Consider the following 19,544-nt stretch of genomic DNA (forward strand, 5'->3'; position numbering starts at 1 on the left):
TGAGCTCTATCTGCTGACGGACATGCATAACACACACAGGGCTACTGTACATCAATGGGAGTAAGACAGAGAGGTTGAGCTCCCCCTTCAGCCCCTTCCATCTCCTTCCAGCCCCTCCCAGCTCCTCCCAGCCCCTTCCAACTCCTCCCAGCCCCTCCCAGCCTCTCCCAGCTCCTCCCACCTCCTCCCAGCTCCTCCCACCTCCTCCCAGCCCCTCCCAGCTCCTCCCAGCTCATCCCAGCTCATCCCATCTCCAGGCCTGTCTGAGGGGGCGAGGGGGGGCTGGGGGTATTTAGATACTGTCTTCCCCTGACAATGAGTTGATGTGGTCCAGTTGGTTGGAGCATGGTGCTGCCCAACCCTAGGTGTTGGGTTAAATTTTCCACCTGGGAGACCTGGGCTCACCTACACAATGTGTATAGTGACTTTAGATAAACTACCTATAGTCTACTGCTGCTCATCTTTGTCAATGATAATGCTAAATCACTTGCATTGAGGGAAGGGCCTGGCTGAAAATAGAGGTGCACCACTGGTCATGTTCCCAGTACAGTTGCACATTATCCAGATGGCTATTTTCTTTAATGGGAGAGTCTGGGAGGAGAGTAAGGGAGGAAGTTGACAATGTTTTGTGAGAAGGGACTTGTATGGTTAGTTTTTCTCCTTTAGCATTACAACAACAACAACAGAGCACCAGTGTCTGACATGGACATAACACTGACTCATTGAAGGGACCACATGTAGTGACGCAGTGTCCGGCTCGTGTAAAGCAACTAGTCGTCGTCGTATCAGAGTAATGATGTCAATACAGTTTATATAATACATATCTACTATTAAAAAAAAAGAAACGGAAACAAGTGAGACAGAAACAGATCTTCACAAGTGACCTAAAGCCATCAAAGAAGCACTATGTACTTTAGGAGGACAGAGAGTGGAGGGTAGAGGAACAACTTTAGGAGGACAGAGAATGGAGGGTAGAGGAACAACTTTAGGAGGACAGAGAGTGGAGGGTAGAGGAACAACTTTAGGATGAGAGAATGGAGGGTAGAGGAACAACTTTAGGAGGACAGAGAGTGGAGGGTAGAGGAACAACTTTAGGATGAGAGAGTGGAGGGTAGAGGAACAACTTTAGGAGGACAGAGAGTGGAGAGTAGAGGAACAACTTTAGGAGGACAGAGAGTGGAGAGTAGAGGAACAACTTTAGGAGGACAGAGAGTGGAGAGTAGAGGAACAACTTTAGGATGAGAGAGTGGAGGGTAGAGGAACAACTTTAGGAGGACAGAGAGTGGAGAGTAGAGGAACAACTTTAGGAGGACAGAGAGTGGAGGGTAGAGGAACAACTTTAGGAGGAGAGAGAGTGGAGGATAGAGGAACAACTTTAGGAGGAGAGAGAGTGGAGGATAGAGGAACAACTTTAGGAGGACAGAGAGTGGAGGGTAGAGGAACAACTTTAGGAGGAGAGAGAGTGGATGAGAGAGGAACAACTTTAGGAGGAGAGAGAGTGGAGGGTAGAGGAACAACTTTAGGAGGACAGAGAGTGGAGAGTAGAGGAACAACTTTAGGAGGACAGAGAGTGGAGGGTAGGGGAACAACTTTAGGAAAGAGAGAATGGAGGGTAGAGGAACAACTTTAGGAGGACAGAGAGTGGAGGATAGAGGAACAACTTTAGGAGGACAGAGAGTGGAGAGTAGGGGAACAACTTTAGGAGGACAGAGAGTGGAGGGTAGAGGAACTACTTTAGGAGGAGAGAGAGTGGAGGGTAGAGGAACAACTTTAGGAGGACAGAGAGTGGAGAGTAGAGGAACTACTTTAGGAGGAGAGAGAGTGGAGGGTAGAGGGACAACTTTAGGAGGACATAGAGTGGAGGATAGAGGAACAACTTTAGGAGGACAGAGAGTGGAGAGTAGAGGAACTACTTTAGGAGGAGAGAGAGTGGAGGGTAGAGGAACAACTTTAGGAGGAGAGAGAGTGGAGGGTAGAGGAACAACTTTAGGAGGACAGAGAGTGGAGGGTAGGGAACAACTTTAGGAGGACAGAGAGTGGAGGGTAGGGAACAACTTTAGGAGGACAGAGAGTGGAGGGTAGAGGGACAACTTTAGGAGGACAGAGAGTGGAGGATAGAGGAACAACTTTAGGAGGAGAGAGAGTGGAGGGTAGAGGGACAACTTTAGGAGGACAGAGAGTGGAGGATAGAGGAACAACTTTAGGAGGAGAGAGAGTGGAGGATAGAGGAACAACTTTAGGAGGAGAGAGAGTGGAGGGTAGAGGAACAACTTTAGGAGGACAGAGAGTGGAGGGTAGGGGAACAACTTTAGGAGGACAGAGAGTGGAGGGTAGAGGAACAACTTTAGGAGGACAGAGAGTGGAGAGTAGAGGAGCAACTTTAGGACAGAGAGTGGAGGGTAGAGGAACAACTTTAGGAGGACAGAGAGTGGAGAGTAGAGGAGCAACTTTAGGACAGAGAGTGGAGGGTAGAGGAACAACTTTAGGAGGAGAGAGAGTGGAGGGTAGAGGAGCAACTTTAGGACAGAGAGTGGAGGGTAGAGGAACAACTTTAGGATGACAGAGAGTAGAGAGTAGAGGAACAACTTTAGGACAGAGAGTGGAGGGTAGAGGAACAACTTTAGGAGGAGAGAGAGTGGAGGGTAGAGGAACAACTTTAGGATGACAGAGAGTGGAGGGTAGAGGAACAACTTTAGGAGGACAGAGAGTGGAGAGTAGAGGAACAACTTTAGGAGGACAGAGAGTGGAGAGTAGAGGAACAACTTTAGGAGGACAGAGAGTGGAGAGTAGAGGAACAACTTTAGGAGGACAGAGAGTGGAGGGTAGAGGAACAACTTTAGGAGGACAGAGAGTGGAGGGTAGAGGAGCAACTTTAGGAGGACAGAGAGTGGAGAGTAGAGGAACAACTTTAGGAGGACAGAGAGTGGAGAGTAGAGGAACAACTTTAGGAGGACAGAGAGTGGAGGGTAGAGGAACAACTTTAGGAGGACAGAGAGTGGAGGGTAGAGGAGCAACTTTAGGAGGACAGAGAGTGGAGAGTAGAGGAACAACTTTAGGACAGAGAGTGGAGAGTAGAGGAACAACTTTAGGAGGACAAAGAGTGGAGAGTAGAGGAACAACTTTAGGAGGACAGAGAGTGGAGGGTAGAGGAGCAACTTTAGGACAGAGAGTGGAGGGTAGAGGAACAACTTTAGGATGACAGAGAGTAGAGAGTAGAGGAACAACTTTAGGACAGAGAGTGGAGGGTAGAGGAACAACTTTAGGAGGAGAGAGAGTGGAGGGTAGAGGAACAACTTTAGGATGACAGAGAGTGGAGGGTAGAGGAACAACTTTAGGAGGACAGAGAGTGGAGAGTAGAGGAACAACTTTAGGAGGACAGAGAGTGGAGAGTAGAGGAACAACTTTAGGAGGACAGAGAGTGGAGAGTAGAGGAACAACTTTAGGAGGACAGAGAGTGGAGGGTAGAAGAACAACTTTAGGAGGACAGAGAGTGGAGGGTAGAGGAGCAACTTTAGGAGGACAGAGAGTGGAGAGTAGAGGAACAACTTTAGGAGGACAGAGAGTGGAGAGTAGAGGAACAACTTTAGGAGGACAGAGAGTGGAGGGTAGAGGAACAACTTTAGGAGGACAGAGAGTGGAGAGTAGAGGAACAACTTTAGGAGGAGAGAGAGTGGAGGGTAGAGGAACAACTTTAGGAGGACAGAGAGTGGAGGGTAGAGGAACAACTTTAGGAGGACAGAGAGTGGAGGGTAGAGGAACAACTTTAGGAGGACAGAGAGTGGAGGAGAGAGGAACAACTTTAGGACAGAGAGTGGAGAGTAGAGGAACAACTTTAGGACAGAGAGTGGAGAGTAGAGGAACAACTTTAGGAGGACAAAGAGTGGAGAGTAGAGGAACAACTTTAGGAGGACAGAGAGTGGAGGGTAGAGGATGAGACGATTAACCAGGACTCATTTTAATAAAAGTCAAAGACCGATGACACAGAAAAACATTTACAACAGGAAGAAGAGGAGAGGGGGGGGTCTGATATGTGCATGTGTGCAAACCTACTGAGTAATGCTACATTCATTACCAAGTGAGAAGCTGGCAATTACCGTTTATGAAGTTGTAAATACTAGTTGGTTCACATGTTTTGGCCACGTTGAGAAACGTAGATTGGCTAATTGCCAACAAGCTGATTCAACCATAAAGTAAAAGTACAGCCATCATGCTTGTAAAGTGTTCAAAAATCATATTAATATATGTATTTTTATAAATAATGTTTTTTGTTACATTTAACTGCCGAAAATGCTGTTATAGAGGCAATTTCCTTAGTAGGTGACCTCATGTCGGAGAAGTGGAAGCTCAGGGATGATAGACGTGTTTCCCACTAGTAATTACCAGTTGGAGGGGCGTTCAAGTGGGTTTCTTTCCAGTCTTATGTGGTAAATACCACCTTCCCACTTGGTTATGAACGCAGCAAAAGTCCCACGATAAAAGCATGTTTGCACCACCCCATGACATGCTTGAGAGGGGTGCAGGGGTGATGGTGGGGGGGTCAGGGGTTTAAAGCACTTGTCTCTGCAGCTTAGCCCAACATCTTTGTGGCGCGCTGGTTGGCTTCATCAATCCTGGTTTTGTTGGAATCAGCCTGAGAGAGAGAGAATTGAGATCGAATCAAATGTATTTATATAGCCCTTCTTACATCAGCTGATGATATGAAGTCATTCAAGCAATCAACTACCAATCAATAAATATTTTTGGATCGTCAACTCAAGGATGGGCTGCCAATCGTTAACACTGAAAATGTATTGATTGATTGATTTGTCATCGTCGACATAGTGGACATTACCTTGTCCATGATCCTGTCGATCTGCCGGTTCTGGGTGTCTATCTCGTTGCCCATGTCCAGGGCCATGTGACGCAGGTTACCGATGATCCCGCCCACCTGCTCCAGGTTCTCATCCATCTCATTCTCCCGGGCGTCGTCTGTTACCCTGGAAACACACATCGGATATTCCATGAAACTAGCTTTGGAGTGGCAGAGGGAGTCCACGCACGCACGCACGCACGTGCATGCACGCACACACACACACGCACACACACTCTTCCTAATACATGAACACACTCACCTGCGGATGAAGCCCCCACTGATTGCCATCTGTTCACGTTCGTCCACCACACGGGCCCCTGGCTGGCTGTTCACTACTCCATCCTGGTTGGCCCCCCACGCCTGGCCCCCACCCTTTATCCTGCAGGGACACGTACCAGTCAGGGTCTGTGTAGGTGAGTCAGTGTGTGTGCATGTAAACTGTAATTTGATGTAATATAAATATGACAATAGCCATGCATAGTGACAGCAAGGCAGCCCACCAACACAGCATACCAATGATATATTCGGGACATATAAATATATATATACTGTATATTATATATGTTAGCTCTATCAATGAATAACGGATTCGAGTAGGCCTACTGATCAATTGAATTCTAGTGTATTTACTGTGTCTATGTGGTTGATAGAAAGGGGTCCTTTATAGACTTGTAGATGGAGGAGACATAAACCCTCCCACCAACACAGACACAATCAACACACAGAACACCGAGCAGAAGACAACACAGACCGACACCAACGGACAGACAGGGAGACAGGAAGACAGACAGGGAGACAGGAAGACAGACAGGGAGACAGGAAGACAGACAGGGTGACAGGAAGACAGACAGGAAGACAGACAGGGAGACAGACAGGAAGACAGACAGAGAGACAGACAGGAAGACAGACAGGGAGACACGAAGACAGACAGGGAGACAGACAGGGAGACAGGAAGACAGACAGGGTGACAGGAAGACAGACAGGGAGACAGACAGGAAGACAGACAGGGAGACAGACAGGGAGACAGACAGGAAGACAGACAGGGAGACAGACAGGAAGACAGGAAGACATACAGGGAGACAGGCCGACAGACAGGGAGACAGACAGGGAGACAGACAGGAAGACAGGAAGACATACAGGGAGACAGACAGGAAGACAGACAGGAAGACAGGAAGACATACAGGGAGACAGGACGACAGACAGGGAGACAGACAGGGAGACAGACAGGGAGACAGGACGACAGACAGGGAGACAGACAGGGAGACAGACAGGGAGACATACAGGGAGACAGGACGACAGACAGGGAGACACATCATATCCACACCCTCTGGTTTCTGGAGGAAAACAGTTTAGATCACAATCAGAAATAAACCAGAACATGATAGTTAATGATACTGAATTACAGAACGACATGGAAATAGATAAATAACTACATATGATAAAAGTAACGTTTATTTATACATTTTTTTCAGATGCGGGACACTAAAAAGTTAGGTCATGCCGTGGTGGTAGCAGAGTCATTGCTGCAATGTGTGTGTAACACGGTGCAAGTGATCATTTGTAAAAAATAAAATAATATATATATGTAAAATAAAAATATATAGCTTTTTGGTGCCCACAACTGTAAGTAAAGGAAAATACATAGACAACACTAATGAACATAATGATATGGACATTATGTTATGGACACAGAAAAGGCGTTTGCCTCAGAACATGACTCAGAGGCCATAGTTTGGATTTGTAGTGGCTCCTTAGGTACTATTCATTCACACCCCATAACCATACACACACACGCGCGCACGCACACACACACACACACACACACATGCACATAATGTACACACACACACACACACCTGTCTTGTACAATATAGAGAAAGAAAAACATTCTAGGAAGTCAAGTTCGGTTTAAAATCACTTGGACTTTATAGACATTTTTGATTGTAGCTCACTACAGCAGTTAAATGTGCATAAAACAATAGCTTGGAAATATAAACTATTCCTATGATGGCAAATTGTCTTGAGAAGAAGTACACTATATATACAAAAGTATGTGGACACTCCGTCAACTTAGTGGATTCGGCTACCTCAGCCACACCCGTTCTGACAGGTCTATAAAATCGAGCACACAGCCATGCAATCTCCATAGACAAACGTTGGCAGTAAAATGGCCTTACTGAAGAGCTCAGTGACTTTCAATGTGGCACCGTCATAGGATGCCACCTTTCCAACAAGTCAGTTTGTCAAATTTCTGCCCTGCTAGAGCCGCCACCGATCAACTGTAAGTGCTGTTATAGTGAAGTGGAAACGTCAAGGATCAACAACGGCTCAGCCGCGAAGTGGTAGGCCACACAAGCTCACAGAACGAGACCGCCGAGTGCTGAAGCGTGTAGCTCGTAAAAATCGTCTCTCCTCAGTTGCAACACTCACTACCGAGTTCCAAACTGACCTCAGGAAGCAACGTCAGCATGTTCGTTGGGAGCTTCATGAAATGGGTTTCCATGGCCGAGCAGCCGCACACAAGCCTAAATTCACCATGCGTTATACCAAGCGTTGGCTGGAGTGGTGTTAAGCTCATTGCCATTGGACTCTGGAGCAGTATAAACACGTTCTCTGGAGTGATGAATCACGCTTCACCATCTGGTAATCCAACAGATGTATCTGGGTTCCGCAGATGCCAGGAGAACGCTAAATGGTCTGGGGCGGTTTTTCATGGTTCAGGGAAAGCCCCTTAGATTTTCATGGTTCAGGGAAAGCCCCTTAGATTTACATGGTTCAGGGAAAGCCCCTTAGTTACAGGGAAGGGAAATCTTAACTCTAGAGCATACAATTACTTTCTAGACAATTCTGTGCTTCCAACTTTGTGGCAACAGTTTGGGGAAGGCCCTTTCCCATTTCAGCATGACAATGCCCGCATGCACAAAACGAGGTCCATACAGAAATGGTTTGACACCTCCAAAGTGGCGCAGCTGTCTAAGGCACTGCATCGCAGTGCTAGAGGCGTCACTACAGATCCGGGTTCGATCCCGGGCTGTGTTGCAGGCGGCCGTGACCGGTAGACCCATGAGGCGGCGCACAATTGGCCCAGCGTCATCCGGGTTAAGGGAGGGTTTGGACGGCTGTGATGTCCTTGTCCCATTTCTCTCTTGCGACTCTTTGTGGTGGGCCGGGCGCATGGACGCTGACTTCAGTTGCCAGCTGTACGGTGTTTCTTCCGACACATTGGTGCGGCTGGCTTCCGAGTTAAGCAAGCAGTGTGTCAAGAAGCAGTCCAGCTTGGTGGGGTCGTGTTTCGGAGGAGGCATGGCTCTCAACCTTCACCTCTCCCGAGTCCGTACGGGAGTTGCAGCGATGGGACAAGACTGTAACTACCAATTGGATATCATGAAATTGGGGAGAAAAAGGGGTAAAAAGTACCCCAAAAAATCGAAAATTAATAAAATAATAATCAAAATTATTTGTTGAGATCGGAGAACTTGACAGAGCTCTAACCTCAACCCCATCGAACATCATTGGGATGAATTGCAACGCAGACTGTGAGCCAGGCCTAATCACCCAACATCAGTGCCTGACCTCACTAATGCCCTGGTGGCTGAATGGAAGCAAGTCCCTGCAGCAATGTTCCAACGTCTAGTGGAAAGCCTTCCCAGAAGAGTGGAGGCTGTTATAATAGCAAAGGGGGGTACCAACTCAATATTCAATACCAACTCAATATTATTTTTCATGATTTTGGAATGAGAATGTTCAATGAGCAGGTGTCCACATACTTTTGTCCATGTAGTGTATGTGACTTATAAATACTAATTAAATTTCTCTCTCTCTCTCTCTCTCTCTCTCTCTCTCTCTCTCTCTCTCTCTCTCTCTCTCTCTCTCTCTCTCTCTCTCTCTCTCTCTCTCTCTCTCTCTCTCTCTCTCTCTCTCTCTCTCTCTCTCTCTCTCTCTCTCTCTCTCTCTCTCTCTCTCTCTCTCTCTCTCTCTCTCTCCCCCCCCCCCCTCCAGGTCAAAGTGCAGGTGGAAGCAGCATGCACACTAGTTAAGACATCAAAGCAGGCAAGCAGGCAGGTGGGCAGACAGTCAGGCAATGCAGGCTGCACCTACTTGTTACAGGGACATGAACAAAGACCACAGAGAGACCCTAGATTGTTCAAATTCTTTTCTGCATCCTTCATGTCCTTATTGATCTGGTCCATCCCCTCCTCGATCCGCTCCAGTTGCTCTGATTATCAACACAAGTCAATTTTCCCCCACAAAGAACGACAGCACGTTGAAAACAAAAAGAAGAAGAAAGAAAAGAGAAGAAGAAGGGGAACGGGAGGACAAAGGAGAGGAGACAAAAAGAGACATTGACTGTGACAAGAGAGACAGACATTGGACAGCACTACCAACACCACACAGGCCCGTCGCCACCGGTACCTACTTGGCAACACATGGACATAATTGGACACAGCATTGCCCTAAACCCTTCATATCTTTCTCGGCCTCCTTCAAGTCTTGGTTGACCTTGTTCATGCCATCTTCAAACCGATCCAGTTGTTCTGGTGAGGACAAAGGTAATGAGAGCAGTGAAATGAATCGGATTGATGATTGCGCTCTAAACTACAGCCTATCAAACACAACCATAATGCGATGCAAGAAGTAAGATGCATTGTAAAGATGTACCAGGAAAGCAGGGGTTCTGTCATCACACCAGAGGCTAATAGAGGAGGTCAATGGTGACATAGACGTAGGTTTAAACTGTAGTATCACACTAATAGGCTATACTCACCTGATTCTTTTGTCAATAAAGACAGTGTACTGTAGATGTATTGGTATACATGTTTACTAGACAGGCACTTCCCATCCGAAATTCCATTGCTTTCTATTTAGTTTAACACATGGAATCATTCAGCTGATTAACACCAGTTTGTGCTTCAGCGGTGATTTGAACCAGTAGCCCGTTCAATGATTAGTCTACTTCCCTGACCTCTGGGCAGTGTTGAGGAAGCTACTCTGAAAATGTAGTTTACTAAGCTACCTATTATTTCACACTGGACAAGGTAAGCTACACAAAAGGTACCCTTATAAAAAAAAATATATAGTTTACTGAACTAAAGTTACTTTGAAAAAGTATTCTACTACATACAAACTACTTCGTGAGCTGAATTTGAAATGTCATATACTCCAATTGCAAGAATAGATCAATCTGGGGTCAAATGTTAAGAGAATATGGAATTTAGCCTATGGTCAGTTGATAAGAGAATGTGGAATTTAGCCCATGGTCAGATGTTAAGAGAATGTGGATTTTAGCCTATGGTCAGATGAGAATGTGGAATTTAGCCTATGGTCAGATGTTAAGAGAATGTGGAATTTAGCCTATTCAACAAGTGAGAATAAGGCAGGTCTGATGCTACCGAACACTGCCTCTGGGCCACACTTTCAGACTCACAGCATTAAAGCCAGTGCATTTAAACAACTTATGAGAGAGAGAGAGAGAGAGAGAGAGAGAGAGAGAGAGAGAGAGAGAGAGAGAGAGAGAGAGAGAGAGAGAGAGAGAGAGAGAGAGAGAGAGAGAGAGAGAGAGAGAGAGAGAGAGAGAGAGAGAGAGAGAGAGAGAGAGAGAGAGAGAGAGAGAGAGAGAGAGAGAGAGAGAGAGAGAGAGAGAGAGAGAGAGAGAGAGAGAGAGAGAGAGAGAGAGAGAGAGAGAGAGAGAGAGAGAGAGAGAGAGAGAGAGACTGAACAAGTGTTGTGAAGTAGTGGATGAGGTGAAAAGCATTATGGGGGATGCAAGCAGAATGTTTGAATAATATGTAAGTTGGGTAGCAACAGTAATGACCTCACCCCAAGAGCTCTAACCACTGATACAGGGTCAAATATTGGTTGATTCCTTAAATGGTGTGTTGGGTTATCATTGTGGGTACTCTGATCCTAGACCTGTAGTTAGGGTCAACATCTCCCTGGAGTGGGTCCAGGGGGAGTGGTCTGTGGCACAGGCAAGGCAGGGTAAGGGAATTCATGGCTGGGGTGGCTTGCTAGTTGATGTTTGAACATTTGTAAACAATCCCTGGGTTGTGGCGATGTGGAAACAACTCACAATGTTTGAGACAGATACACATGTCTCTGGTCACTGGACACAGAATGGACACAGACACAAGATGAAATAGGGAACTAGATGTGGAGCAGTCAACTAGACTTCTAGACTGATTCTGTTCTTTCTGGCTCCTTCTTCTCTTTCTCCCTTCTACATTTTCAGTGTCTTTCTTTTTCAGGTCTTTTTTTTCTCTCTCTCTCACTCTCACTCTCTCACTCTCGCACTCTCTGTAGTGTGACCATCTGCAGTCTGCCAGTCAGACAGATAGTGGGAACAGTATTGTTATCCTCTCTGGCGCCTCTGACGCCCCCAACAACAGCCTCCCCAGGTAATCCCATGGAAAGTGAGGGATTAGAGAAGAGGGGGAATGTGAGAGAGAGAGAAAGAGAGGGGCATCTTTACACAACACCACTCTGACCAATCAGAGGGTGGAAGACTGCCCTAAACTAATCAATGGTAACAGTTGGGATAGCCAATCAGATCAGTTCTGAAGTCACTCCACAGGTCCGATTTACAAAAAGCACTGACACCTAGTTCTAGGCTCTCTGGAAGTGGAATCTCTTCAACACTGGTACCTAGTTCTAGGCTCTCTGGAAGTGGAATCTCTTCAACACTGGCACCTGGTTCTAGGCTCTCTGGAAGTGGAATCTCTTCAACACTGACACCTGGTTCTAGACTCTCTGGAAGTGGAATCTCTCCAACATTGACACCTGGTTCTAGAATCTCTGGAAGTGGAATCTCTCCAACACTGACACCTGGTTCTAGACTCTCTAGAGGTGGAATCTCTTCAACACTGGTACCTGGATCTAGACTCTCTGGAAGTGGAATCTCTCCAACACTGGCACCTGGTTCTAGAATCTCTGGAAGTGGAATCTCTCCAACATTGACACCTGGTTCTAGAATCTCTGGAAGTGGAATCTCTCCAACATTGACACCTGGTTCTAGAATCTCTGGAAGTGGAATCTCTTCAACACTGGCACCTGGTTCTAGAATCTCTGGAAGTGGAATCTCTCCAACACTGACACCTGGTTCTAGAATCTCTGGAAGTGGAATCTCTTCAACACTGGCACCTGGTTCTAGAATCTCTGGAAGTGGAATCTCTTCAACACTGGCACCTGGTTCTAGACTCTCTAGAGGTGGAATCTCTCCAACACTGGCACCTGGTTCTAGACTCTCTAGATGTGGAATCTCTCCAACACGCTGGTGCTGAGGTAATTTAAATCTGGGAATTGATTACTCAGTGGTTTTGGCGTTTGCAGCGAGCGGGATGTTAGTACCATTACTCAGGAAGCCAGAGAGAAAGGTTATATGTTCCACTGACAGGCCTATTAGGTACCTCAGTGACATGTGGAACCGAGCCGGGGGCAGGAAGCCGTCCCATGGAGTTGAACACACAAATTAAACCCCTGCCTTGCTGGAACCTGGGAGGGAGCAACACACTGAACGTTGGAGATGTAAATACCATGAACAGAGCTGATATGACTGCTTTCTCCACATGTCAGAGAAACATAAAATGTGTTCTACAAAATATATTTATGTTGAAAGACTGCATTGTGTCCAAATGAATGCAGAAGGGGCTGTGAATGCTTTAGAAAGACTGTGCTTCTGTTACAATGTAACGGTCTAGTTCTATACCATACTAACATTATTCAGTGGTCTAATGAAGAGCTGGGACTGTCTTTCTTACTGCCATGAGACAACCATGACTGAAGAGCTGGGACTGTCTTCCATACTGCCATGAGACAACCATGACCGAAGAGCTGGGACTTTCTTCCATGCTGCCATGAGACAACCATGACTGAAGAGCTGGGACTGTCTTTCATACTGCCATGAGACAACCATGACTGAAGAGCTGGGACTGTCTTTCTTACTGCCATGAGACAACCATGACTGAAGAGCTGGGACTGTCTTTCTTACTGCCATGAGACAACCATGACTGAAGAGCTGGGACTGTCTTTCATACTGCCATGAGACAACCATGACTGAAGAGCTGATGTCCGTACAACTGAAGAGGTCTAATGAGGAGTAGACCTCCTGAAGAAGGAGTTAAACTCCTTAGTCTGCTTTATATTCTGAATGGAAGCAATTGAGGTCAACATAAAGGTAAGAACCTGACACGAGAAATGACCTAATACAACCAACTAGTACTATCAAGCTGCTTCTCCTGCCTATCCAACCAGTACTATCAAGCTGTTTCTCCTGCCTAACCAACCAGTAATATCAAGCTGCTTCTCCTGCCTAACCAACCAGTAATATCAAGCTGCTTCTCCTGCCTAACCAACCAGTACTATCAAGCTGCTTCTCCTGCCTATCCAACCAGTACTATCAAGCTGTTTCTCCTGCCTAACCAACCAGTAATATCAAGCTGCTTCTCCTGCCTAACCAACCAGTAATATCAAGCTGCTTCTCCTGCCTAACCAACCAGTAATATCAAGCTGCTTCTCCTGCCTAACCATCCAGTAATATCAAGCTGCTTCTCCTGCCTATCCAACCAGTAATGTCAAGCTGCTTCTCCTGCCTAACCAACCAGTACTATCAAGCTGTTTCTCCTGCCTAACCAACCAGTAATATCAAGCTGCTTCTCCTGCCTAACCAACCAGTAATATCAAGCTGTTTCTCCCGCCTATCCAACCAGTAATATCAAGCTGTTTCCCCTGCCTATCCAACCAGTAATATCAAGCTGCGTCTCCTGCCTAACCAACCAGTACTGTCAAGCTGCTTCTCCTGCCTAACCAACCAGTACTGTCAAGCTGCTTCTCCTGCCTAACCAACCAGTACTGTCAAGCTGCTTCTCCTGCCTAACCAACCAGTAATATCAAGCTGTTTCTCCTGCCTAACCAACCAGTACTATCAAGCCGGTGTTGGAGTCATGTAGACGTTGGTGAACAGAGAGTACAGAAGGGGACTAAGCATACACCCCTGAGGGGCCCCTGTGTTGAAAGTCAACGTGGTGGATGTGCTGATGTGTCACCTGGGGGTGGCCCAGGGAGTGGGCCCAGGGTGTCTGGGATGATGGTGTTGATGTGATCCATGACCAGCCTTTCAAAGTAATTTAGACCGGTACCTTGGAATTCTTGGGCACAGGGACTATGGTGGTTGGCTTCAAACATGTAAATATTATTACAGACTGAGTCAGGGGGAGGTTGAAAATGTCAGTGAAGACACTTGCCAGATAGTCAGCGCATGCTCTGAGTATGCATCCTGGTTATCTGTCTGAATGTTAACCTGTTTAAAGGTCTTCCTCACATCGGTTACGGTGAGCGTGGTCGCACAGTTGTCTGTAACAGCTGGTGCTCTCATGCATGATTCAGTGTTGCTAGCCTCGAAGCGAGCATAGAAGACATTTAGCTCCTCTAGCAGGCTCACGTCACTGGGCAGCTCGTGGCTGGGTTTCCCTTTGTAATCTATGATAGTTTGCAAGCCCTGCCACATCCAACGAGCATTATAGCCGGTGTAGTAGGATTCAATCTTTGTCCTGTTTTGACAATTTTCCTGTTTGATGGTTCGTCTGAGGGCATTGCAGGATTTGCAGGATTAGTATCCCACTCCTTGAAAGCGGCAGCTCTAGCCTTTAGCTCAGTGCGGGTGTTTCCTGTAATCCATGGCTTCTGGTTGGGATATGTACGCACGGTCACCGTGTGTACAACTTCGTCGATGCACTTATTCATGAAGCTGGAGATTAATGTGGTATACTCCTCAATGCCATTGTATGAGTACCGGAACATATTCCAGTCTGTGCTAGCAAAACAGTCCTGTAGTTTAGCATCTGCATCATCTGATCACTTCTGTATTGAACACGTCACTGGTACTTCCTGATGGAGTTTTTGCTTCTAAGCAGGAATCAGGAGGACAGAGTTATGGTCAGATTTGTGAAATGGAGGGCAAGGGAGAGCATTGTATGATTTCAGTTTCCCTGCATTAAAGTCACCAGCCACTAGGAATCAGTACTATCAGGCTGCTTCTCCTGCTTAACCAACCAGTAATATCAAGCTGTTTCTCCTGCCTAACCAACCTTATCCATCTGATCCACTTCCACAAGGTTACATTTCCTTAACCAAAGCCTTAACCCAGGGATTCTACAGATGGTGTCCTGTTTGAGTGCATGTAAATGAGATGTTTTGTCATTACCAGTATAACTGATCAGTGTGTCCTCTCAGTAAAGAGGATTTGCTATCAACTAACAACTTCACCTCTGAACCGCAGGGCCACAAGTTTCTTGTAACTGTGCTTTTTCTCAGATACGCTATTGAGTCAACAAGCAGTTAACCTCAATACTACAGCTCATTGTTACTGTCTACTGAGGAAATGTACTATACCTCTTATAAGACAAAGATACAAGCAAGACAGCAAACAGTTCAGACATTATATATTACAGAAATAACAATTTAAAATCCCTGGTGCTTTTACCTTTCTAACTGCACATAGTATACTAGCACTATGCAAATAGAGTTCAGTACATTATGGAGTAGTACAGCATAGTACATTACATTTAATTTATATAGTCATGTACAGTTGTCCAATATTAGAGTGTAATATTGTGTCTCTATAAGGACTTACCTCCCTGCTCATCCAGCATAACCAGAGTCCTGATACCGGCATCTTTACTCTGCACACCCCGGGTCAGAAGAAAAGAGGGGGGGATAGGTCAGCAGTGATATCAAGCAGTTCAGTGTTGGAGGCTATTTTGTAAATTACATCACCAAAGTCGAGCAGCATGAGTGAAGGATGCTTTGTTGCAAAATAAGATTCTAGATTTAATTTTGGTTTGGAGATGCTTAATGTGAATCTGGAAGGAGAGTTTACAGTCTAACCAGACACCTAGGTATTTGTAGTTGTCCACATATTCTAAGTCAGAACCGTCCAGAGTAGTGATGCTGCACGGGTGGGTAGGTGCTGGCAGAGATCGGTTGAAGAGCATGGATTTAGTTTTACTTGCATTTAAGAGCAGTTTGAGGCAACGGAAGGAGAGTTGTATGGCATTGAAGATCGTCTGGAGGTTAGTTACACAGTGTCCAAAGAAGGGCCAGAAGTATACAGAATGGTGTCGTCTGCGTAGAGGTGGATTAGAGAATAACCAGCAGCAAGAGCGACATCATTAATGTATACAGAGAAAAGAGTCGGCCCGAGAATTGAACCCTGTGGCACCCAGAGGCCCGGACAACAGGCCCTCTGATTTGACACACTGAACTCTATCAGAGAAGTAGTTGGTGAACCAGGCGAGGCAGTCATTTGAGAAACCAAGGCTGTTTAGTCTGCCGATAAGATTGTGGCGATTGACAGAGTTGAAAGCCTTGGCCAGGTCGATGAATACGGCTGCACAGTAATGTCTCAATTGAATGGAAAAGGTGAGAGGAGGAGAGTACGTAGAGACTAGAGTGAATACAACGTGGGTGCTATGAAAGTGAATTGTGTTTATGTGTGATCAGGTGTGTTTTCATTCCTCCGATTCTGTTGATAAAGGTTTCTTAAATGGAAGCAAACGAAACGGGGATGAAAATAGCTGAAATTGTCCAATTACACCCTAGATAAGCTAGATGCAGGCAAGAGTTTGCAAGGCAATATTGAATGTGTCACTGTCTGTCCATATGTCACTGTCTGTCATCTCAATTTTTTCTTTAGACCTGTGTGCACCTACGTTCACTCATAGGCTAGGTTGTGGCAACCTCATGATGGGTATAGGGAACATTAGAGTATCATGTAGTAGCCTCAACCTATCGATGTTACATTGAAACTGGGTGAATGGAATTTGAATGATAGTCATCCAACATGCTGTAACATAAATAAGTCCATGATGACGAAAATAAAGAACAGTCTGAAACGGCACAGACCGCCACCGGAATGCACTGACTGTAAGAGCGTCTGCTAATTTACTAAAATGTTAATATGTAAATGTAGAGAGACAGGCCTAATGACATGACCAGTCACATCTATCAGACTTCTTTTTTCCTGTCAGTGCTCACACATCAACAACTATGAGCTATGAAACCGTAGAGGATATGTGGGGGGGGGGGGGGGGGGGATTACATCGCCTGGGTTTGCATTATGACTTGCATAGGTTTTGTTCAAAGTGCTTCTGGAAACAACAGAAAGGAATCTTAAGATAGAGTGCATGTCTTTTAGAAAGGTTGACGTCCACGTCCTCTCTATGAATCTGACAGGGACGTGTATGTTTGACTTGGTAGCAGACCCTGATTCCTGCTGTGAAGTCACCACTCACTCCTCCTCACCTATGCAGTAGTAGGGCTCTAACGACTTACTCTGTTGCTATGACTACCGGGCCTCAGGTTCATGACGGAGTGAATCACAAACACCTGTGGTGGGCGAGAGTGCTCCACCATATGGCTTCCTAATGCACTACGTTTGGACAGAAAGGCTTTATCATCACCCTTCTATATATATATATCTATATATACTGTTAGTCCTTATATATATATATAATGAGAGAGAGAGAGAGAGAGAGAGAGAGAGAGAGAGAGAGAGAGAGAGAGAGAGAGAGAGAGAGAGAGAGAGAGAGAGAGAGAGAGAGAGAGAGAGAGAGAGAGAGAGAGAGAGAGAGAGAGAGAGAGAGAGAGAGAGAGAGAGAGAGAGAGAGAGAGAGAGAGAGAGAGAGAGAGAGGTTACTGGCCGTAAAATGGAGATTGTCATTGATTTTATCGATGTCTCCTGTATTGATCTGCAATCGATATGACAACTGCCTCCCCCAGCCCCCCGCCCCTGTATCCCCTTGCTGCCGAGCCATTGGATGGCCAGAGTTGGTTGCATGACATATAATATTCATACCTCGGCCAGAATTACAGTAGGCTACTAAACAACATCTCCAGTGGCACACTGACTCACCTAATGAGGAAGATGAAGCCATAGGCTACTAGTCATGGTGATGGCAGATGCACTTGTTTTTTTGTTTGTTATTTCTGTTGGTTCAACAGACAGATTAGTCTTCTCTTTCCAAACTGTACGTTTTTCCCGCAAATGTATTTTGAAATTCACAAAAGGCAAACAGACAACTGCAAACAACCATAGAAATATAATCCATAGATTCCCATTCAAGTAAGGACTAGCAGCCATGCTAGTGTACCCATGCCATGCTAGTGTACTCATACTCAAGTAAGGACTAGCAGTAAGGACTAGCAGTAAGGACTAGCAGTAAGGACTAGCAGTAAGGACTAACAGTAAGGACTAGCAGCAAGGACTAGCAGTAAGGACTAACAGTAAGGACTAACAGTAAGGACTAACAGTAAGGACTAGCAGTAAGGACTAGCAGCCATACTAAGGACTAGCAGCCATGCTAGTGTACCCATGCCATGCTTGTGTACTCATACTCAAGTAAGGACTAGCAGCCATTGCTAGTGTACCCATGAGTTTAACACTCAAATTGCCAGGGTAAGAGGTTCAAAATGGATTAAATGTCTAACTCAACAAGCTCTATATTTGATTCGCATGCTGCACAAATGGCTGCTTTCCCGACTGTAGGCAACTGGTAACTAACAAAATAAAGGAAACACGTGAGTAAATGGCTGCTTTCCCGACTGTAGGCAACTGGTAACTAACAAAATAAAGGAAACACTTGAGTAAATGGCTGCTTTCCCGACTGTAGGCAACTGGTAACTAACAAAATAAAGGAAACACTTGAGTAAATGGCTGCTTTCCCGACTGTAGGCAACTGGTAACTAACAAAATAAAGGAAACACTTGAGTAAATGGCTGCTTTCCCGACTGTAGGCAACTGGTAACTAACAAAATAAAGGAAACACTTGAGTAAATGTGAAATACAAAATGGATGCTATGGTATAAACTATGCCACGGCGCATTGAAACTGTTCTGGCAGCTCAAGGTGACCCAACATCCTTTTAAGACACTTTAAATACGGAAAGTATTCAGACCCCTTGACTTCTTCCACATTTTGTTACATTACAGCCATATTCAAAAAATGATTAACTTCTCTAGGATAGGGGGAAGCATTTTCACGTTTGGATGAAAAGTGTGCCCAGAGTAAACTGCCTCCTACTCAATCCCAGATGCTAATATATGCATATTATTAGTAATATTGGATAGAAAACACTCTGAAGTTTCTAAAACTTTTTGAATCATGTCTGTGACTATAACAGAACTTATTTGTCAGGCAAAACCCTGAGGACACACCATTCAGATTTTTTTTTTGAGGTCACTCTCTTTTCAATGGGGTTTCATTGGGAATCCAGATTTCTAAGGGACCTTCCTGCAGTTCCTATCGCTTCCACTGGATGTCACCAGTCTTTAGAAATTGGTTGAGGTTTTTCCTTTGAGCAATGTAGAAGTAGCCATGTTCAGAATGAGGCTCCAGCGAAGTGTACTGTTTGTTAGAGGCACGTGACCAGAAAGCATGCTACACATTGTTTTCCTCCGGTATTGAACACAGATCATCCCGTCTTCAATTTTATCGATTATTTACGTAAAAAAATACCTAAAGTTGTATTACAAAAGTAGTTTGAAATATTTGCACAACACTTACAGGTAACTTTTGAGATATTTTGTAGTCACGTTGTGCAAGTTGGAACCAGTGTTTTTCTGGATCAAACGCGACAAATAAATGGACATTTTGGATATATATTGACGGAATTAATCGAACAAAAGGACCATTTGTGATGTT

The 19,544-nt window shown here is 45.4% G+C and overlaps 1 protein-coding gene across 1 annotated transcript in view; it reads right to left on the reverse strand.

The window, feature by feature from the left end:
* Window positions 1-3,924: 3,924 nt before the first annotated feature.
* Window positions 3,925-19,544, reverse strand: part of LOC139563546 (synaptosomal-associated protein 25-B-like) — an 81,136-nt gene continuing 65,516 nt past the window's right edge. The window contains exons 4-8 of the mRNA XM_071382299.1: window positions 15,477-15,525; window positions 8,951-9,068; window positions 5,112-5,231; window positions 4,832-4,976; window positions 3,925-4,630 (exon numbers count right to left, since the gene is read on the reverse strand). Of these exons, the coding sequence (XP_071238400.1) occupies window positions 4,568-4,630; window positions 4,832-4,976; window positions 5,112-5,231; window positions 8,951-9,068; window positions 15,477-15,525 (495 nt within the window). The 3' untranslated portion in view covers window positions 3,925-4,567. The remainder of the gene's footprint in view (window positions 4,631-4,831; window positions 4,977-5,111; window positions 5,232-8,950; window positions 9,069-15,476; window positions 15,526-19,544) is intronic.

Source organism: Salvelinus alpinus, chromosome 34, assembly GCF_045679555.1.
Source record: "Salvelinus alpinus chromosome 34, SLU_Salpinus.1, whole genome shotgun sequence".
In the NCBI taxonomy this organism is placed as follows: Eukaryota; Metazoa; Chordata; class Actinopteri; order Salmoniformes; family Salmonidae; genus Salvelinus; species Salvelinus alpinus.